Source organism: Cimex lectularius, unplaced genomic scaffold (genome assembly GCF_000648675.2).
Source record: "Cimex lectularius strain Harlan isolate CLEC.00 unplaced genomic scaffold, Clec_2.1 scaffold170, whole genome shotgun sequence".
NCBI lineage: Eukaryota > Metazoa > Arthropoda > Insecta > Hemiptera > Cimicidae > Cimex > Cimex lectularius.
Window position 1 is genome coordinate 753,313 of NW_019392810.1, and position 16,437 is coordinate 769,749.

At 37.7% G+C, this 16,437-nt stretch overlaps 2 protein-coding genes and 1 long non-coding RNA gene across 6 annotated transcripts in view; 2 read left to right on the forward strand and 1 right to left on the reverse strand.

The window, feature by feature from the left end:
• Window positions 1-3,807: 3,807 nt before the first annotated feature.
• The window catches only part of LOC106672037 (calbindin-32), a 29,953-nt gene continuing 17,323 nt past the window's right edge, over window positions 3,808-16,437 (forward strand). The window contains exon 1 of one of the 4 annotated variants that reach the window (XM_024228228.1): window positions 3,808-4,150. In XM_024228228.1, coding sequence (XP_024083996.1) covers window positions 4,116-4,150 — 35 coding nt within the window. In that variant the 5' untranslated portion in view covers window positions 3,808-4,115. Of the gene's footprint in view, window positions 4,151-7,761; window positions 7,846-16,437 lie in introns of those variants that run through there. The other 3 variants (XM_024228224.1, XM_024228226.1, XM_024228225.1) reach the window with 3 other exon arrangements.
• LOC112127359 lies at window positions 5,247-7,471 on the forward strand. Its single transcript, XR_002910532.1, has 3 exons — window positions 5,247-5,398; window positions 5,463-5,558; window positions 7,400-7,471. It is a non-coding gene; the product is annotated as an uncharacterized LOC112127359 (long non-coding RNA).
• On the reverse strand, window positions 5,669-9,293 carry LOC106672033 (glucose dehydrogenase [FAD, quinone]-like). The gene is made up of 9 exons (XM_014403122.2): window positions 9,072-9,293; window positions 8,550-8,720; window positions 8,312-8,489; window positions 7,679-7,876; window positions 7,422-7,620; window positions 6,449-6,792; window positions 6,089-6,387; window positions 5,945-6,019; window positions 5,669-5,890 (listed from the first exon to the last, which is right to left on the reverse strand). The coding sequence occupies exons 1-9, from the start codon at window positions 9,226-9,228 to the stop codon at window positions 5,760-5,762; spliced, it is 1,752 nt and encodes a 583-aa protein (XP_014258608.1). The 5' UTR covers window positions 9,229-9,293; the 3' UTR covers window positions 5,669-5,759.

Below are 16,437 nucleotides of genomic sequence, written 5' to 3' on the forward strand. Positions count from 1 at the left end.
TCAACACAATATTAATTGGTTTTTATTTATAAATTTATTTTAGATTTTATCGCATTAACTTCCCTATAATTTTTTCTTACAAAAGATTAAATGTAAAATTTACTTCCCTCTTTTTATGACTGTTACAAATTAGGATTTCACGTGTGGTGGAAAAGAATGGACTTGGGGCAGAATAAATTAAGCAATCTTACAATCTGATAAATAAAAACGCCTTTGAAATACTGTTCGCATGTTAATACACCGCGATACACATCATGTAATAAAATTGTTTATTTAGTAATAAAATGTACAAAATTAGATGTTAATTGTCAATTGATTTTACTCATACAACAGTTTATGTACGTCTATTTGCCAGACTTGACAGACTGACCGCTCAAAAGCCGTAACTGTACAGCGATAGCAGGCGGACCCAAAAAATATTCAAACTGGATAATACCAAACAAGTGAAACATTGAGAAAATTGAGTGTTTCGCTTTATCTGAGATGACATTTTATTAATTGATTTGTTTATTTATCAATGTTAAAAATTCATTTACCCCATCAATAAAATAAAAAGAAAAATTGCATGGCGCAACACGAATCTTGATTTTCTGGTAAAGACCGTTAAAAGAGGAGACAGTCGGCCATGAGCTGCCTCCCCAGAACAAAATAATAGCCGAATCAATTTTGGTTTAATTTATTGGAGAGAATTGCTGCCTTCCTCATCCGGCGCCCCTGCAGGCTAAATCACCGACGAGGGTCGCCAGTTTCTCACAACGATTTGGTCGGCGGCACACGACAATTTTTTTATGGAAAAAACGAGCAGACAAGCTATACAAATAAGGAAGGGATTTTGCAATTTCTACAGCCTATATGGAAAAAGTAAACCATTTTCCCAAGAACTGTGAAGATTTGAATTCATAGCCTATATTTTTGGATGGGTTGGAACATTTGAAACCATCATGGCACAGGAAAAGTAAGCCATTGAGGGCATGCCATTGGCCCAGTATGTGGAGCCGAGACGTGTCACGGTGCCCAGCTTGGTGACCAATGCATTGGCCTGTCATGGTCCATAGTGTAGAGGGGCCATTAGAAGAAGATTAAAACCCGTCCTACATAGTAAAATAGAAAATAATAAATATAACATTCAGCCTGATAATATAGGCTTAAGTTCAATTTATGAAGGACTTATTAATTTTAAAAAGAGTCGGTTTTTAATAACGGGAGGAGAGTCTCCAGCATAAGGTTCAATAGTCCTTGGCAATTTTGGAACTGAGCCTGTCTTCAAAGAAGTTTGAAATAATCTATTAAAAAATTAATTATGTCAATTTGTAGGCATCTTTAAGATTGTTTTGCCATGACGATGACCTTAAAATATCTCGAAAGCTAGGCAGATAACAATTGAATTTGTTTTTTCATCCAGACCAACCGAAGATTATTCGTGAATAAAAAAGTGGTCGATACATCTATCACTTTAAACAAAAATATTGTTTTCTACAATGTATTAGTATATATTTATATTAGTTTAGACAACTGCTCTTTGATTGGATCCAATTGACTATACATATTATGCTGGACCATGGACAATGTCACTGCTGCATATTTTAACGATGTACTGATGTATTTTAAGCCAAACATAGTTTTATACTTCATTTCATCCAATTTTCTTTAATCTACACTCCCAAACAGTTATTTTCACATATTTTCAAGGTTTTTACCGTTATCGCAGCATTTTACGACAAACGTCTTCACGATAACGGCAATGATTATATTCAGCAATGACAGCGTATACAATTTTTCAAGTATTCAAACAAGATGTTTTCCCAAAATCTGAGGATAGACTGTTCTGTTGATTATCACAGTCGTCTTCAGATGGTACTACTTTCTAGGAGGATCGTTATTACTTTAATATTGACCCTACTTGTTGCAAGTACACGTGTTACCAGATCCTGTCTGTATATATTTATATATACCAACGGGGAAGGGTGCATAACCATATGAACTACGGGGCAGCGTATTTTCGTTCCAAGTTCAAGCCCGGGGTAAGGACTCGCAATGGCCTAGTGGTGGGATCCCTAGAGGGTACCTAGAGAAGAGGTTGTGTTTCATTCGTGGCCGTGGACCGTTGCGCATGACCTCCGAATTACCTCCCGACCTCGTGGGAATCAGACGGATCGGACTGCCGAGAGCGTATAGCCAACGAGGAGCTATGACTATGCTGCCGGCGTCCCTCGAATGCGTGAGGAATGGTGGACGGGGTGTTTGTCGGTAACTGACCTTTGAGTTGCCTTTACCGTAGCATGGTACTCCTCTAGGGGGTGGTTAGAGATTCCACTTAAATCGAAACCGCGGCCTGAGCGGATCCGGAGATTCGACCCTAGCGGAGCCCCTACACCCAGGGAGATAGAGTTGTCTTCTCTATCTAGGGTGTGCGTTGGGAGACTTGGCTGATGCATTTCTGCCCCTTTTGTCCGTTCCCATTACGCTCGGCACTGGTTGAGTACTCAATGTTAACCCCCCCCCCTTGGAAGGGACAGCGGGAGAAGTCAGCGTGTCTGTCAATTAATCTGTGGATTTGCGGGCTTCTACACCGGACCTCACGGAATAAGCAGACTTTCCGTGCGCGGAGGTGAGTCGCTCCTAACTTGAGAACTTAGACGTGTGATAGGCCTATGTGCCAGGTGCGCACGCTAAAGAACCTCAATGTTAAATGACATTGCGACCCTGGGAAACATACACTTCTTGCAAGTAGTACGTTTGTAGTTTGGATATTTCGCCATGTTTAGTAGTGCGTTGTTTTATATTTTGCTGTTTATATTTTTGTGTTTTTTTTTAAATTTAACTTTCCTTTAAGGAAAGCTAATTTATGGCCTTACGTTAATATTTTTGTGTTATTATGGGATGATTTTGCTCACTAGTCGTTTATAATTATATACTGTACTTACTCCTTGATACAAGTGATGATTGACTGATGCCGATTTTGGTGTCCATGTTCCCATTGAATTCGTCTGTCTTGTTTTTTCTGGCCCTCCTTCAGTTTTCCTCCCTGGAAACAATTCAAATTCAATAAACCAAATATAAAAATCACGTCGAGAATTTAGTTTATGGTGTCAAGTCAGCGGAAAGCTGTGGGTAAACGTATTCTGCGGTTTCATCGAAACCGGCAATTTCCGCCTGTTTATCGTTTCTAGTTTTGGACCAAATCCAGGTTTCAGATATTCCGATGGCGATTTATCGAGTAACCCTGCATAATCCAGCCTGTTAGATAGACTGAGAGCTAATAGACAGTCTCAACAGGACTTGATCAACGAGTGGCGGAAAAAAGGGACAAGCCGTGAAAATTGTGAAATATGATGAGGCTGTTGAAGAGTTGACGCACTTGGAAAATATCAAAACCATCAATATCAATCAGAAGAAACCGTCAGACAGAAGATTGGCCGGTGAAGATAAATTCCCAGGATTTTCGTTGTGAAGAAGGTTAAAATTAAAAAAATTAACAAACAAATAGGTTGAAACTTGCACATCAATTAATCTCATGTTATTAATCTTATTTATCATTATTTAGCATGATTTATGGCCGAATTGTGATATTTGTTTTGAACGTAAATATTAACGAGTGCTTGGGGATTAATCTTTCATTGATCACTGTGAAACAAGTGTAGAAAATGTCTCGTACCTGGCATAAATCAATACATGTTAATAATGTTAAACATATCGGACAATAAAAATAAATACAACAACTATAGCGACGTACCGGTCCATCGAGGGTGCGTAGATTGTCCCTTGGGATTATTATCTTTATCGTTTAATCGGTTTATTGTTTAACTGCTTATTTGGTTATCTGTAAGACGCGATACGTCAATCCACCAGACGCAAATAAGGAAACAAGGGCAAAAACTAATTTCAACCGCGACACAAGCGACCTTACGTTCAACGGGGTTTTATTATATTCCACAATCCGTCTGGCCGATATTCGGATCACGTATGACACTTCGCAAGGTTGCGGGTTGGGATATTTTTACAGTTTTGTCGCTGTGTCGGCCTTTTTAACACCTGAATTCACCGGAGGATGATGAAAAAGCCGACACAGGAAACAACTTTTCCCACTCGAACCAACAATCAATACGTTTCTTCCTATGGAGTTTGAATTTTCAACATATTCTTCATATCAGTACGTGTGTTATATTAATAACTTAAAATAGGAAAATATATCTATAATTTTTTCAAATAGAGTTAGATTTCAAGCTTATTCTTGATAATCTATACATGTATGAACTGTACTGCATATAATTATTGAGGAAAAATTTTTAAATACACTGAATTGGCCATAAAACTCAAGGTTCGTTTATCTGAAGAATTAAATTGATAAAATTCTAGATATATAGAGTTAGATGTCAAGCTTATTCTTGATTACGTATATATGTATTGACTGTATTTTGCAAGTTCCGGGTTTTTTTAAGTGAAAAATACAGAATATTTCGTTAAACGATTGAAATTTTGTTAATAAAGGCCTCAAGAAACTAAAGCTCACAAACCTATCAAGTCTTGCATACTATTTAAAGTTTATATGGATATAATGATTAAAAAAACTATTTAAAGTGTAAGTAATACAATTTCTATATATAATTAATTATTAAGAAAAGTTTTTCCTTAGTACATTAAAACAAAGCACCCCGTACAAAATAAAACTCTGAATTTTCTTTGTTTTTGCAAAGAAATTATAACAGGCCAAAAGTTTTGCTTGTTCCGTTTTTGAGACATAAGAGGAGAATTTTTCTACAATTCTACGGACACAATTCGAAAATAATTGGACGAAAAAGACACAAACCTTTGCGAATAATCCCTGCCCCGAGCTGACCAGCCCAGTCTCGAATGAAGAAGAGATCCCGTCAAATATCCTATCAAAAGATCGACTAATTAATTAACCGATTAACAAGAATAAGGCCGATAATATTGTTTAAAAAAAGAGTCGAACGGGAAATTCAAGAAGCACACACTTCAGAAGTCATGCGAATACTACAGTCGTCGTGCCGGAACCTGATCGAGTAGGGGACTTCGCGTTCGTCCTTGGGAAAAGACAAAGGTACTTATCGCAATTATCTCAAATTCGTCAGGATAGTGATACTTGAAAGGTAGAGAAAAACTACGTTATCTCTAGATAGGGAGAGAGAAAAATTAGGACGGTGAACAATTTCCATGACTATCTCCGAACCCCGGATTCCTAATGGATTATGTAAAAATTTCATACATCTCATTCCAACGTCATTTTAAGGTTAGTTCGCTAAGAAAATTTCTTCTAAATAAATCCTATTATTTTCGCACTATCTACTATCACAAAATTATATCAGAATTCATTTTTAAGATTTTTTCATTTTGAAGACGTCACAGCTCGTTATTGAAACTTGATCAGAAAAAACAGGTTAATGGAATTTTATTATTGATAGATAACTGAATTGATCTCAAGTTCACTGTTATTTTATTAGATTTCACCTCTATGCCAGGTTGCGCAGGGCAGAAATCAATAGGAATGAATCCAGGGTACCGAATTCAAAGGTCGCAAAGGTTCAATTTGACCTAAGGTATAATTAAACCGTTTTATTACATTTAAGCTTTTCGAAAAATGATTGGAATTTGCCAGTAATATGTGTCAAGGTTAAACAATCTTGATAGTAGATGAGAACAACTGGAATCAAACTTTAGACAAATTTGTTTATTGTTGTATAATTTTTGGGATGGGAAGAGATTTATAATTTATTGTAGAGTTTGGTTTCACTTCATCCTCAATGGGCAGCTCCCTTTAAGTAGTCTTCTTTGATAAATTGGGCCGCCCTTTCAGCAATCATGATGACTGGGGCGTTCGTGTTTCCTCCTGTTATCACCGGCATCACCGAGGCGTCCACGATCCTCATTCCTAAGAAATGACGCGTTATAAAATAAAGGCGCATTCGCTGTACGTCAGTCATACCTTTGAGCCCGAATGGCCTCAGCCTTCCATCGACCACCGCGTTCGGATCGCCTTGCTGTCCCATCCTGCACGTCCCTATCGGCACACCATCGTCATGGATAATTTCACATTGATTATGAACAAGTTAATAGAAAATAGACCAACCGACGGGATGGAAGATAGTCGTGGTGTAATACTCGACCATACATTCGATGAACTCTTCGGAAAGAACGGTGAAATTCGTGCAGGCGGTGTAAAATTCGGAATAGAAGGTGGAGTTGAATCGTCCCATGGCTGAGGTCGCGCCGACGGCTAGGGTATATTTAACGCCTTGTATGGCCGTCTGGAAATCAGTTTCGACTTCGAAGTACCTCGGGTCCATTAAAGGCATCTGTGTCGGATCCGTCGACGCGAGTCTCACCGTTCCACGGCTCAGAGGGTGCAACACCTGCGCCAGGCCGAACCTTAAAAACCATCAGATCAAGAAAAATGACAAAGGCGATAAAACTGCGACAGAGATTTTACCACACTTGCAGGTTGTTTTCGAAGTTGGGATAAGCCGAGGTGAGATGGATCTCAATGTCCGGATAGTCCAAACTAGCGTCGTAAAATGTGGAATTGAGGAAAGCGAGAGCCTCTATGCCGTTCGGCGAGCTCAGAGGACCCTGGCCATTTCTGGCATAGGCGAGTATAGAATCGATAGACATGTAATAGTCTCTTGTCATGGAGACGCTCTCGTTCACCCTGAAGATCACCGGGGTGCCGAGGTGGTCGTGCAGGTTGCTCCCTATCCCGGGAACGTCTAGAACAAGTGGAATCCCCAGAGATGCAAGGTGATCACTCGGTCCGACGCCACTCAGCATTAAAATCTGTACAGACAAATTTTGTATTGGCGTGTTAAAATAACTCTGTCCGAATAGAACGATACTTTCGCAATTCGTTATGTTGGCGAGTTTGATTCGACTTGTATCTTATAGATAGTAGATGTATAAGTTCGTTTTGCCTAATGTACTGGACTTTAGAAAACAACGAAATGTACCAATAGATGCGACACACGAATACTTCGGACCTTCTAGTAGATGTATCATTATGTATTACTGTTGTTCCAAACGTTGGAAGTTACGTCCTCCTTTATGATAGGAATTACTTTACTAAATATTGAGAACCCGAATGTTCCAAAACCATACGTGTTTTTCAAAAACGACTATTTTTTTGTTAATGTTTTGTTTTCTTTACATATTGATTTAGAAATCTTTAAACTCCCTTCTTTATTAGCATCGTTCGTGTAACATAGGTGGGAAAAATTGTCTGGTTTTCCTTTAAACTCAACGCATATGTCAGAATTATGTAGATACTGGAAAATGCCATAAATTTGAAACCTTATGTGGGTTCCTAATCAGTCTTCTCAAGAAAATCTCGCAATGTTATTAAAATTTAACAGTAATTTATGTAAATTGCACGCTATTTTTTTTTCAGTTGATGTGCAACTTGTAAATACCTGCGGTGTATTTAGGCTTCCGGCGCTCATGATGACCTCGTTTTTGGCCCTTACCGTCATCGCCTCCCCGTTCCTCGTGAATTCGACGCCGACTGCACGGTTACCGTCGAAAACCACCCTAGTGACCAACGACCCGAGGGCGACGTGGAGATTCGGCCGGTGACGCGCAGGACGCATGTACGCCTTGGCTGTGGAACACCTGGAATCGCAGACAGGGCGAGAATGGAAAATCAAGCGGATAACTCATCTGCTGATACCTTGAACCGTCTCTCAGCGTGCCCTCCGTCACCATGAAGCCAGTTTGCCTTTCAGCGTTGACATCCCTCACTTGATAGCCGAGTTCCACTCCCGCCTTCAAGTATTGCCTCATCAGTGGTGACTCGTATGCCGGCATGCTTACGGTCAGGGGCCCGCCAGTTCGATGGTAACGAGTGTCCGATGAAAAAATCGGATTTCTGCAGTTCAACAATATATATAACCGAGATTGAAAGGAACTTAAGTCATTATAATGTAAAATAGAAAATTTCTAGATTTAGTTCAACAAAAATCAACTAGCTTAGAAGAAATCAGATATTAAGCAATGAAAAGGTTTCGGTAGTTAGTTCATTTTCATTCGTATAGTTGCTGGTATAACCATTGAAGGTACTAAAATGATCGTAAACGACCAAATTACAGATCCGTCACCCCGCTGACCACATAAGTTCTTTTCTAGCCCTTTTCCTACCATTTTGTTCTACCAGCATTCTTCAGTGGAAAGTTTCCCTGTTATGTTGTTAGTTGTGGCAGGAAAGGTAGGCTGATCAAATGACCGGGAACGACCTTGCTACAAGTTCATGACCCCTCAGGTCCTACTCTAAATTACACAAAACTTCTCTAACGTTTTATAGTACCTATTGTCCTCTGATAACATGAAATAAGGCAGGACTTCTTCGTAGGACCATCCGCCGCCTGTGAAGTTGTTCCACGCTTCGTAATCCAGGCGGTTCCCCCTGATGTAAATCATGAAGTTCATTGTGGAAGAACCGCCGAGCACCCTACCACGCGGCCATTCGCACGTTCCTCCAGTCACTTGACATAAAACAATGAAATAAAGTAATAAAATAATAAATAAGTGAAAATTTGACATACGCAAGCACGCCCTCCTCTGAGGCGTGGTCGTGTAATTCCAGTCGATTTTCGTCCTCCAGAGGGAGTATGCGAAAAGAGGAGTGTCCGAAATGAAATTTTCGTCCGGACCGACTTCCAAGAGAAGGACGGTGAAGTTGGGGTTTTCCGTCAGTCTGTTAGCCAAAACACAACCTGTCATCAAAAAACCGAAATTGCATCATCCACAGCACATTTATTATTAGAAAATTACGCCCATTTAAAACCCAGATTAACCGGTTTGAGTAATCCGAATAACGTAATGGAATAAGAGGACGGTATGTCCATTTGTTCTAATGAATATTTGTCTTAGTGGACAAATAGCTATGTTTTTACCTATTTGCTCATTAACATTGTTTATCTATTAACTTACAAATAAAGAGCTTGTTAATCTAACAAAATTGTACGATTTGTATTTGTCTTAAGCAAACCTTACAGTGTACGGAAAAATGGATATTGCAATTTTTCAGATTTTCAGGTTTCAGGGTGTTTCCGTGAAGAATTTACCTGCTGAACCTCCTCCGACTATGACGAAGTCGTACTCTCCCTTGATCGCGCCGCTCGGGATGTTGGTCACCCTCATAGACGGGTCGACGTTGGGGTAGTTGTAGAGCGTGATGGCCCCGAGGAGGACCGTCAGATAGACGTAGACGTCCGGGGACATGCTCGATCGCCGACAGGGAAAACGGCCCGACACCCCGAGGAATATGAAATAGAACCGGGACTGGAATTTGAATAAAATATGCAAAATTTATGTATCTGACACAATTCGCCTCATAGACGAGAGATAAACTTGAATTATGGATTCAGTGATTTTTTTCTCAAGGTGTTGTCTTTAAATCCTGACTTGGTTGGCTCTATCTTGAGCTTCAATCTAGTCAAAAAGTATGCTTAAAGCAGAAGTACGATTCGTTGCAAAATTATTATTGTGAAATTCCATCTTGGGGATGGAAGGATGATGGGCATCTTACTTGATCGTTTTCGATAATTTCTGCTTTTATTTCCTCGTTGTTCTTGTCTAAGTAATGGTCACTACGACTCACAAATTAACAAACTAACTACTGAAAATCGCGAAAAACCTGAAACCCGTCTGGCCAGCATGGTAGAACCAAATGACATTGCTCATGAAGGATTGCTAACAAATATTTAATTTAATTATAAAATGGGACGTAATGTTGATTTGCTGCAGGTATCCCTTTTGCAGAGAAAGGTTGCTCGGCGTATCTCACATAATAGTGTCATGCTCCATACAGAGAGGTGTAGGCATGCCATCGGATTATCGTCCCTCCAACAGTGTGTGTGTGTGTGTGTGTGTGTGTGTGTGTGTGTGTGTGTGTGTGTGTGTGTGTGTGTGTGTGTGTGTGTGTTTAGGATCGATGGCGGAATATTTATAAAAGTACCCCATCGACCCTAATTTAGATTAGATTATTAATAGTGTGTTTGGTCGACGGAGGAATATCCAGTATTCTACCGACTAATCAGAATTAGTGCAACGCATGAAGGTATTTATTTGTGCGACTGACTTATGGAATTTAATTATCATTAGGCTAGATTATAGTTTGCGTGTGTTTGTGGTTGAAATGACCTAGCTATCGATAGCCCCCGTCGGAGCCTAACCCCGTTGGTAGGGAAACATCTCCTGGGCATTTGACCCAGCCACATAACTGGATGAACTTAAATAGGAAGTTAATGGAGAGTTAGCTGGAGGCAGTTCCTTCAATTCTTAACTGTTGTCGATATCGTTATTCCAGCCCGAAAGAAGCCGGAAGAGGTCTCTCGCTGGATCTGTGTTAGGCCCGCTATTTTCGAATTTGCTCTTCAATAGTCTCCTTGAAATCATGAAGGAAATAGGGATAGACTTTGTGATTTTCGTCAACGACTGCAACCATCATTGAAACGATACTAAAAAAGAGGAGGAAGAAAAGTCCGATAGTAATAGGCAAAATAGTCAAATAGTTCATTGAGATGAAACTCAAAATATCGCTTGAGAAGTGCGATAGCTCATGCTTGAAGGTAAACTTACTATTTTTCATGCTGTCAAGTAGAAGTAAAGTCGATAAAACCAAGCGATGAAGTTAAATATCTAGAGATAGGGACACATTCTCCATTGCAAAAGCGACTTGGAGGCTGATAGTAAAAGCTCTTGCGATGGCTTTATAGAACGTATACCTATCGTTAGCACCATAGAAGTGCAGCTTGGGGACCAAAGTTAAAAAATCGGAGCAAAAGTATCCAGGTACAAAGTCAGAGGATAGCCTTGCTAAGAAGTACCAAAGCTAACAGGACGACATCGACCCCCCCCCCCCCCCCGAGTAATCATCTTTGCCCAGCCGATTGACATAATCCTCCAAAGCAAAGTTGCCATCAGGCGAATTAAAATGGGACAACGGCCACACCTACAAGCTGGAAAGGCTGAGGAACGTCCCAGAAAGACCTCTTGATTCATAAAATCGGATTGACGCTGCGTGGCAAAGCAGATGGCAAAAGAGTACTAAGGAAGAGTTACCCAAGTCCTCCAGATTTTTGGGCTACGCAAATCTTGACTTCCTGGCATACCACTTTAAATTCAAACCTTGGAGAGTTGCTTAAAACAAGCTACGAAAATGCATTGAAAAATAACATTGCGAGACTTTCTCTTGGGTCTGCGAGGTTGATGGACCTGTTTCTTGGTGATTTCAGGTCGATTTAATCTGCCTATCTTTGCGATTTTCTCTTTAAGTAAGAAATCAGAAGTTTGGTCACCAAGACTCACAAAATAACAAACAAGACAACCACTGAATTCCTCGAAAAGTCTGAAAAGCTTCTGAGCAGTCTGGTAGACCGCAATGATCGGAAATATCTTTACTCATAAAGGACCTTATTTTGGTTAATAATGGGATTTCTTCATATGGACTGCTGGGTGGCGGTCCTGCTGTTTGATAGTTTCTGATCATTTTGTTTTTCCTTTCCTCATTGTTTTGATTTTTCAGTGATAAATTTGATCGCCACGAGTGACAAAATAACAACCAACATGAAGGCTGCCCAAAACATGAAGCGCTTCTGGAAATGGCCTTCCTCATAAAGGACCTTATTTTGGTTTGTGATATTTCCTCATGGGTCTGCGAGGACTGCAGTTTTGTCGCTTCTGATAATTTTGATTTTCCTTTCATCGTTGTGCTGATCTTTCAGTGATAAAGGTGCACTTTGGTCGTCACAAGTCATAAAATAACAAACAAACCACCTACTGAAGATCCGAAAAACCTGAAAAGCGTCTGGCCAGGCTACCAGAACGATCGGAAATAGGTTTGATCATGAAGAGCCATACTTCGATACGTGAGATCCTCATGGAGTACTGGCAAGATAACAATGATTGAAAATGACCAAACTACAAAACGAACAGCGCTCTGTTTACAAAGGTTTTATAAAGGTTCCACAAGGTAGAATTTACACTTTCTTAGCGGAATCATCTTATAAATCAACGTTATTGCAGCCGTAAATAAGGCGGGACCGCTCATTAACATCACAATGTCTAGTTTTGCCCATTTTCTATCTCGGTTCTCTCACATAACAGCAAGCATTTCGGCGTAACTTATCCTCTTGAATTGCCGAACAACCAACAAAAAAAAAAGGTTTTCTTGATTGCCGCAAGAGTAAGTTATAAATCAAAAAACCTACAAACGTGGAGTGAACGGTTAAATTAAAAGTTAAGTTAAACCAAAGGTGTTCTATCATTTCTTTTGATAAACTTAAGATCAAAATATGTTTTAACTTTTATTTTCTCTTTGGGCTTGAATAAATAGGTTAAACATTGACATTATTTAAGTAGGTACATGGTTATGGTTAATATTGTTTGTAATATTTTTCTGTTAAATTCACCTCTTTTAATTACAAATTAACTCTTTTTAACATTAAATTAACCATTTTTAGCTTTAATTAACCATTTTTATCTTCAAATCAACTCTTTTTAATTTCATTAAATTAACCCTCTTTAACTTTAAATTAACAAATTTTAAATAATCAACTCTTTTTAATTTCAAATTTACCTTTTAACTGTAAATTAACCGGTTTTAATTTCCAACTTTTAATTTCTCCAAATTAACTTGTTGGTTATTGGTTACTGGTTAGTAACTTTAACTTTAAATTAACCCGTTTTAATTTCAATTCAACTCCTTCTAATTTCTTCAAATTAATATTTTTTACTTTAAATTAACCAGTAACCCTTTTTAATTGTAAATTAACCCATTTTAATTTCCAACTCCTGTTAATTTTTTTAAATTAACCTTTTTTTAACTTTAAATTAACCAGTAACCCTTTTTAACTGTAAATTAACCCGTTTTAATTTCAGTTCAACTTCTTCTAAATAATTTCTTCAAATTAATCTTTTTTAACTTTAAATTAACCAGTTTTAATTTCATTTCAACGCTTTCTAATTTCTTCAAATTAACGTTTTTTAATGTAAAATTTAAATCTACTCTTTTTAGTTTCAAATGAACCCTTTTTAATTTTAAATTAATAAGCATCAATTTCAAATCAACTCTTTTAATTTCTTATTAACCTTTTTAATTTCAAGTTTTCTAGTTTTAACTTCAAATTAACTTTTTTAATTTCAAATTAACCATTTTTATCATTAAATTAACCAGTTTTAACTTAAAATAATCTCTTTTTAAATTCCAACTAACCCTATTTTACTTTAAATGAACCATTATTAGCTTAGAATTAATCATTTCAGCTTCGAGTCAAGTCTTTTTCATTTCAAAATAATTCTTTTTAGCTTTGATTTAACAATTTTTAACTTCAAATGAACCAGTTTTAATTTCAAATTAACCCTTTCTTTAAATTATTAAAAAGTGCGGAATGCAGTTAAACATTACTAGGTGTACAATTGATGAATACAAAAAGGAGGGCTAAAAAAGATTAAATCTTTAATTTTATATAAGAATATATCAGATACGACTTCTTTAAAAGTATATTTTAAACTAGACCAGTAAGGAGAGCTCAAATTTATTCAAAAGAAGCCACAATTACATGCAAGTTTGCATAGATATTTAGACAAATAATAAATAAAATATTTTGTAGTAAAACATTTTTTTAAAGTAAAATAAAGTAAAGTAAAATCTAAAATTCATCCTGTTATTAAGTTAATGGATAAAATAGTTACGAGGTTACGGACACTTGAAGACTTTGTCATTGGAGGCCATGAGAATGAGAAAATGTCAATTAAATTATTAAAAATTCTTCGCTGTGTAAGATTGGTATAATTATGTTGTTTCATGACAATAATATTTCATAACTACTATTACTTATTGGAAGGAAAGGATAACGAGTGATCCTAAAAAGTCCTGCGTTATATCTGGCTATCTTTAATATATTTTCTAGTATTTTTAAAAGAAAATATCAAATTTAATATAAAGTTTTCAGTTAAGTTTTTTCGATTTTTAGTTTGGGCCCATGTCAGAAATTGACTGGTTTACATTATAACCTGCACTTTTCGAAAGTTCCTGCCGTTTTGTATAAATAAGACTGTATAAATTTATTTTTTCATCCTACGCTCGTTACCGCGTAGTGTAAAGCAGTAGAGGAGTCAGCAATGAGAGCAGACGGGCTTAATGATAACGAGGTCATCAAGAGAGCAACACAAACACCCTTCAGGAATTTCTCCCGCAATTTCAGTTAAATTTTGTGCGACTTAATCGAGAATCCAATTAAAAACCGCCCAACGAGAAATTTTCAACTAATTACACACAATTTGAATTTCACAGTTCATCTCTGAAAATTGAATTTTCTCGCAAGGGTTGACCTACATATGAGTCGGTTGTCGAATTTATAACTTCCACTTTCGACCTACTTCCCTTTTTCTGATCCTTCTTCTTTCTCTCTCAGGTTGTTAAATCAATAGCCACGACGGATGGTCAAATCGGCCTTCAACCGTCTAAACAGTCCCGCTTTGGCGAATTAAAATAAATAGTATTCCAGCATCAAAAGGCGAAGTCAACGGATAAAGTTAATACAAGATAAATTACAATTTATTTTTTTATAGAAGTAATAAATTTAATTCCCTAATTTCGTGGTCCGCTTGACCAATTAAATCATTACAATTAATTAAGGTTTTTAGTTGAGATGAAAAAAAGTTAATGGCACGAGAGGGATTCGAACCCACGACCTTCGGCTAGATACGCCGCTGCTCTAGCACCTGAGCTATCGTGAGCTCGATCCACTCGGACATCAACTCCCCATCTCAACCCCACCTTATGGGTTTTCCCTCCTTTTGCCATTTTTCATGGCAACCCCATTATGGTAGAGCAGCGGCGTATCTAGCCGAAGGTCGTGGGTTCGAATCCCTCTCGTGACATTAACTTTTTTTCATCTCAATTAAAAACCTTAATTAATTGTAATAAATTTAATATTTTTCAGATCAGTTACTTTATAAAATTGTTGTACTCTACTGAGATTAATACAATAATTGTTTCTTTGTGCCTAGATACTTGATGTACTATGTACCACATAACTGTATGGTCATCATGGAACTTCATAAAATATTGTGGAATATTGTCCTGAATGTTTAGAAACTTAACGCGTTTGGATCTCCTTGTCCAGATAGTCCCAATAGTAGTGCAAGTTTGGTTACGTCCACGTCCCTACCTAACATGATAAGGGAGGTCAGTGGATCACGTGAATATTACTAGTCATCCTTACCTTCTCGTTAAGTCTGAGAACCATTAAGGTGATCTAACTAAACTTTTCCTTTTTATAAGGTTCCATGATGACCATACAGTTATGTGGTACATAGTACATCAAGTATCTAGGCACAAAGAAGCAGTTATTTTATTAATCTCAGTAGAGTACAGCAATTTTATAAAGTAACTGATCTGAAAAATATTAAATTTATTTATTAGACCTTCCCCCTCGTTACATAATAACTACCTTCTATTCAAAATTGTACAGTGCACAATATGGACGGGTGTTATACCATAACCATCTTCCGCCTCCGGACAACCGGTTGAAATTAAAATTTATTAAATTATATACGATGGTATCTCGTTTGCATTTTGGGTAGGTATGTACACAACACACAAATGCACAAACACACAGTAGTAGACAAACAAATGCATGTCACAACATTGATTGTACGGTAAGCACTGCAGCCAGAGGACACATGCTATAACAAAACCAGCTAACGCTAGCGCATTATGAAGTATTAAAGGGCGAGGAGATATCGTAGTTTAAGGGAACGTATAACTAAGTGAAAACGGAACGCTTATTTGGGAAAAAGAACGCTGAGGTCGTAGTGGGTGGTTTGTATCGCCGTAAGGAACTTCGAGGACTTTTTGATAACAAGTATTGGATAAATTGGCTCGACAGAAATTCAGTTCTACTCCGTTGCCCAAAGTGCCAAAAGTCTTTGAAGTTGTCCAAGTCCTATGTTAAAGATGCCGTTAGTACAAAAAAAGTGGTGAAAACGCATTGGTAGACCAATTGACTGTTGGACGGAAAGATGTGCTCGGTAAGCACAAAACATTTGCCGTTAGGTAATATGCTTTTTTTACTTTTTGAAATATTGTTTTGGTATGCTGTTAGATGATGGTCAATACGCAGACGTAGATCTGTGGATTCAAACTTGACATACGTATGTACCAAATTGTTTATTTTTTATTACTTTATGTTGATGGTAGCTGTTAATTTGCATTGTTAACCTGATTGACACTAGATTATTCTAAGTCTGTCGTGGGATTCACTTAAACACGTTGCGGTATTACGACATCTTCAGTCAGGTACATTCTATAAGCTATAATTTAAAGGTAATAATCACAAAGAAGTGCCGTTGTGAACGAGTCTATGGGTGATCGAAACTAGATACTGAAGGGTAGGACCTTTCGGAATGAAAAGTACGCTAACA

Excerpts from the sequence above, each read along its gene's own strand:
- LOC106672033 (XM_014403122.2), bottom strand. The coding sequence starts at position 9,228 with ATGTCCCCGGACGTCTACGTCTATCTGACGGTCCTCCTCGGGGCCATC. Across the intron at positions 8,490-8,549 it reads TCAGAGGAGGGCGTGCTTGC|TGACTGGAGGAACGTGCGAA; the intron begins GTATGTCAAATT and ends TTTTATGTCAAG. Across the intron at positions 5,891-5,944 it reads GAGGCCATTCGGGCTCAAAG|GAATGAGGATCGTGGACGCC; the intron begins GTATGACTGACG and ends GTCATTTCTTAG.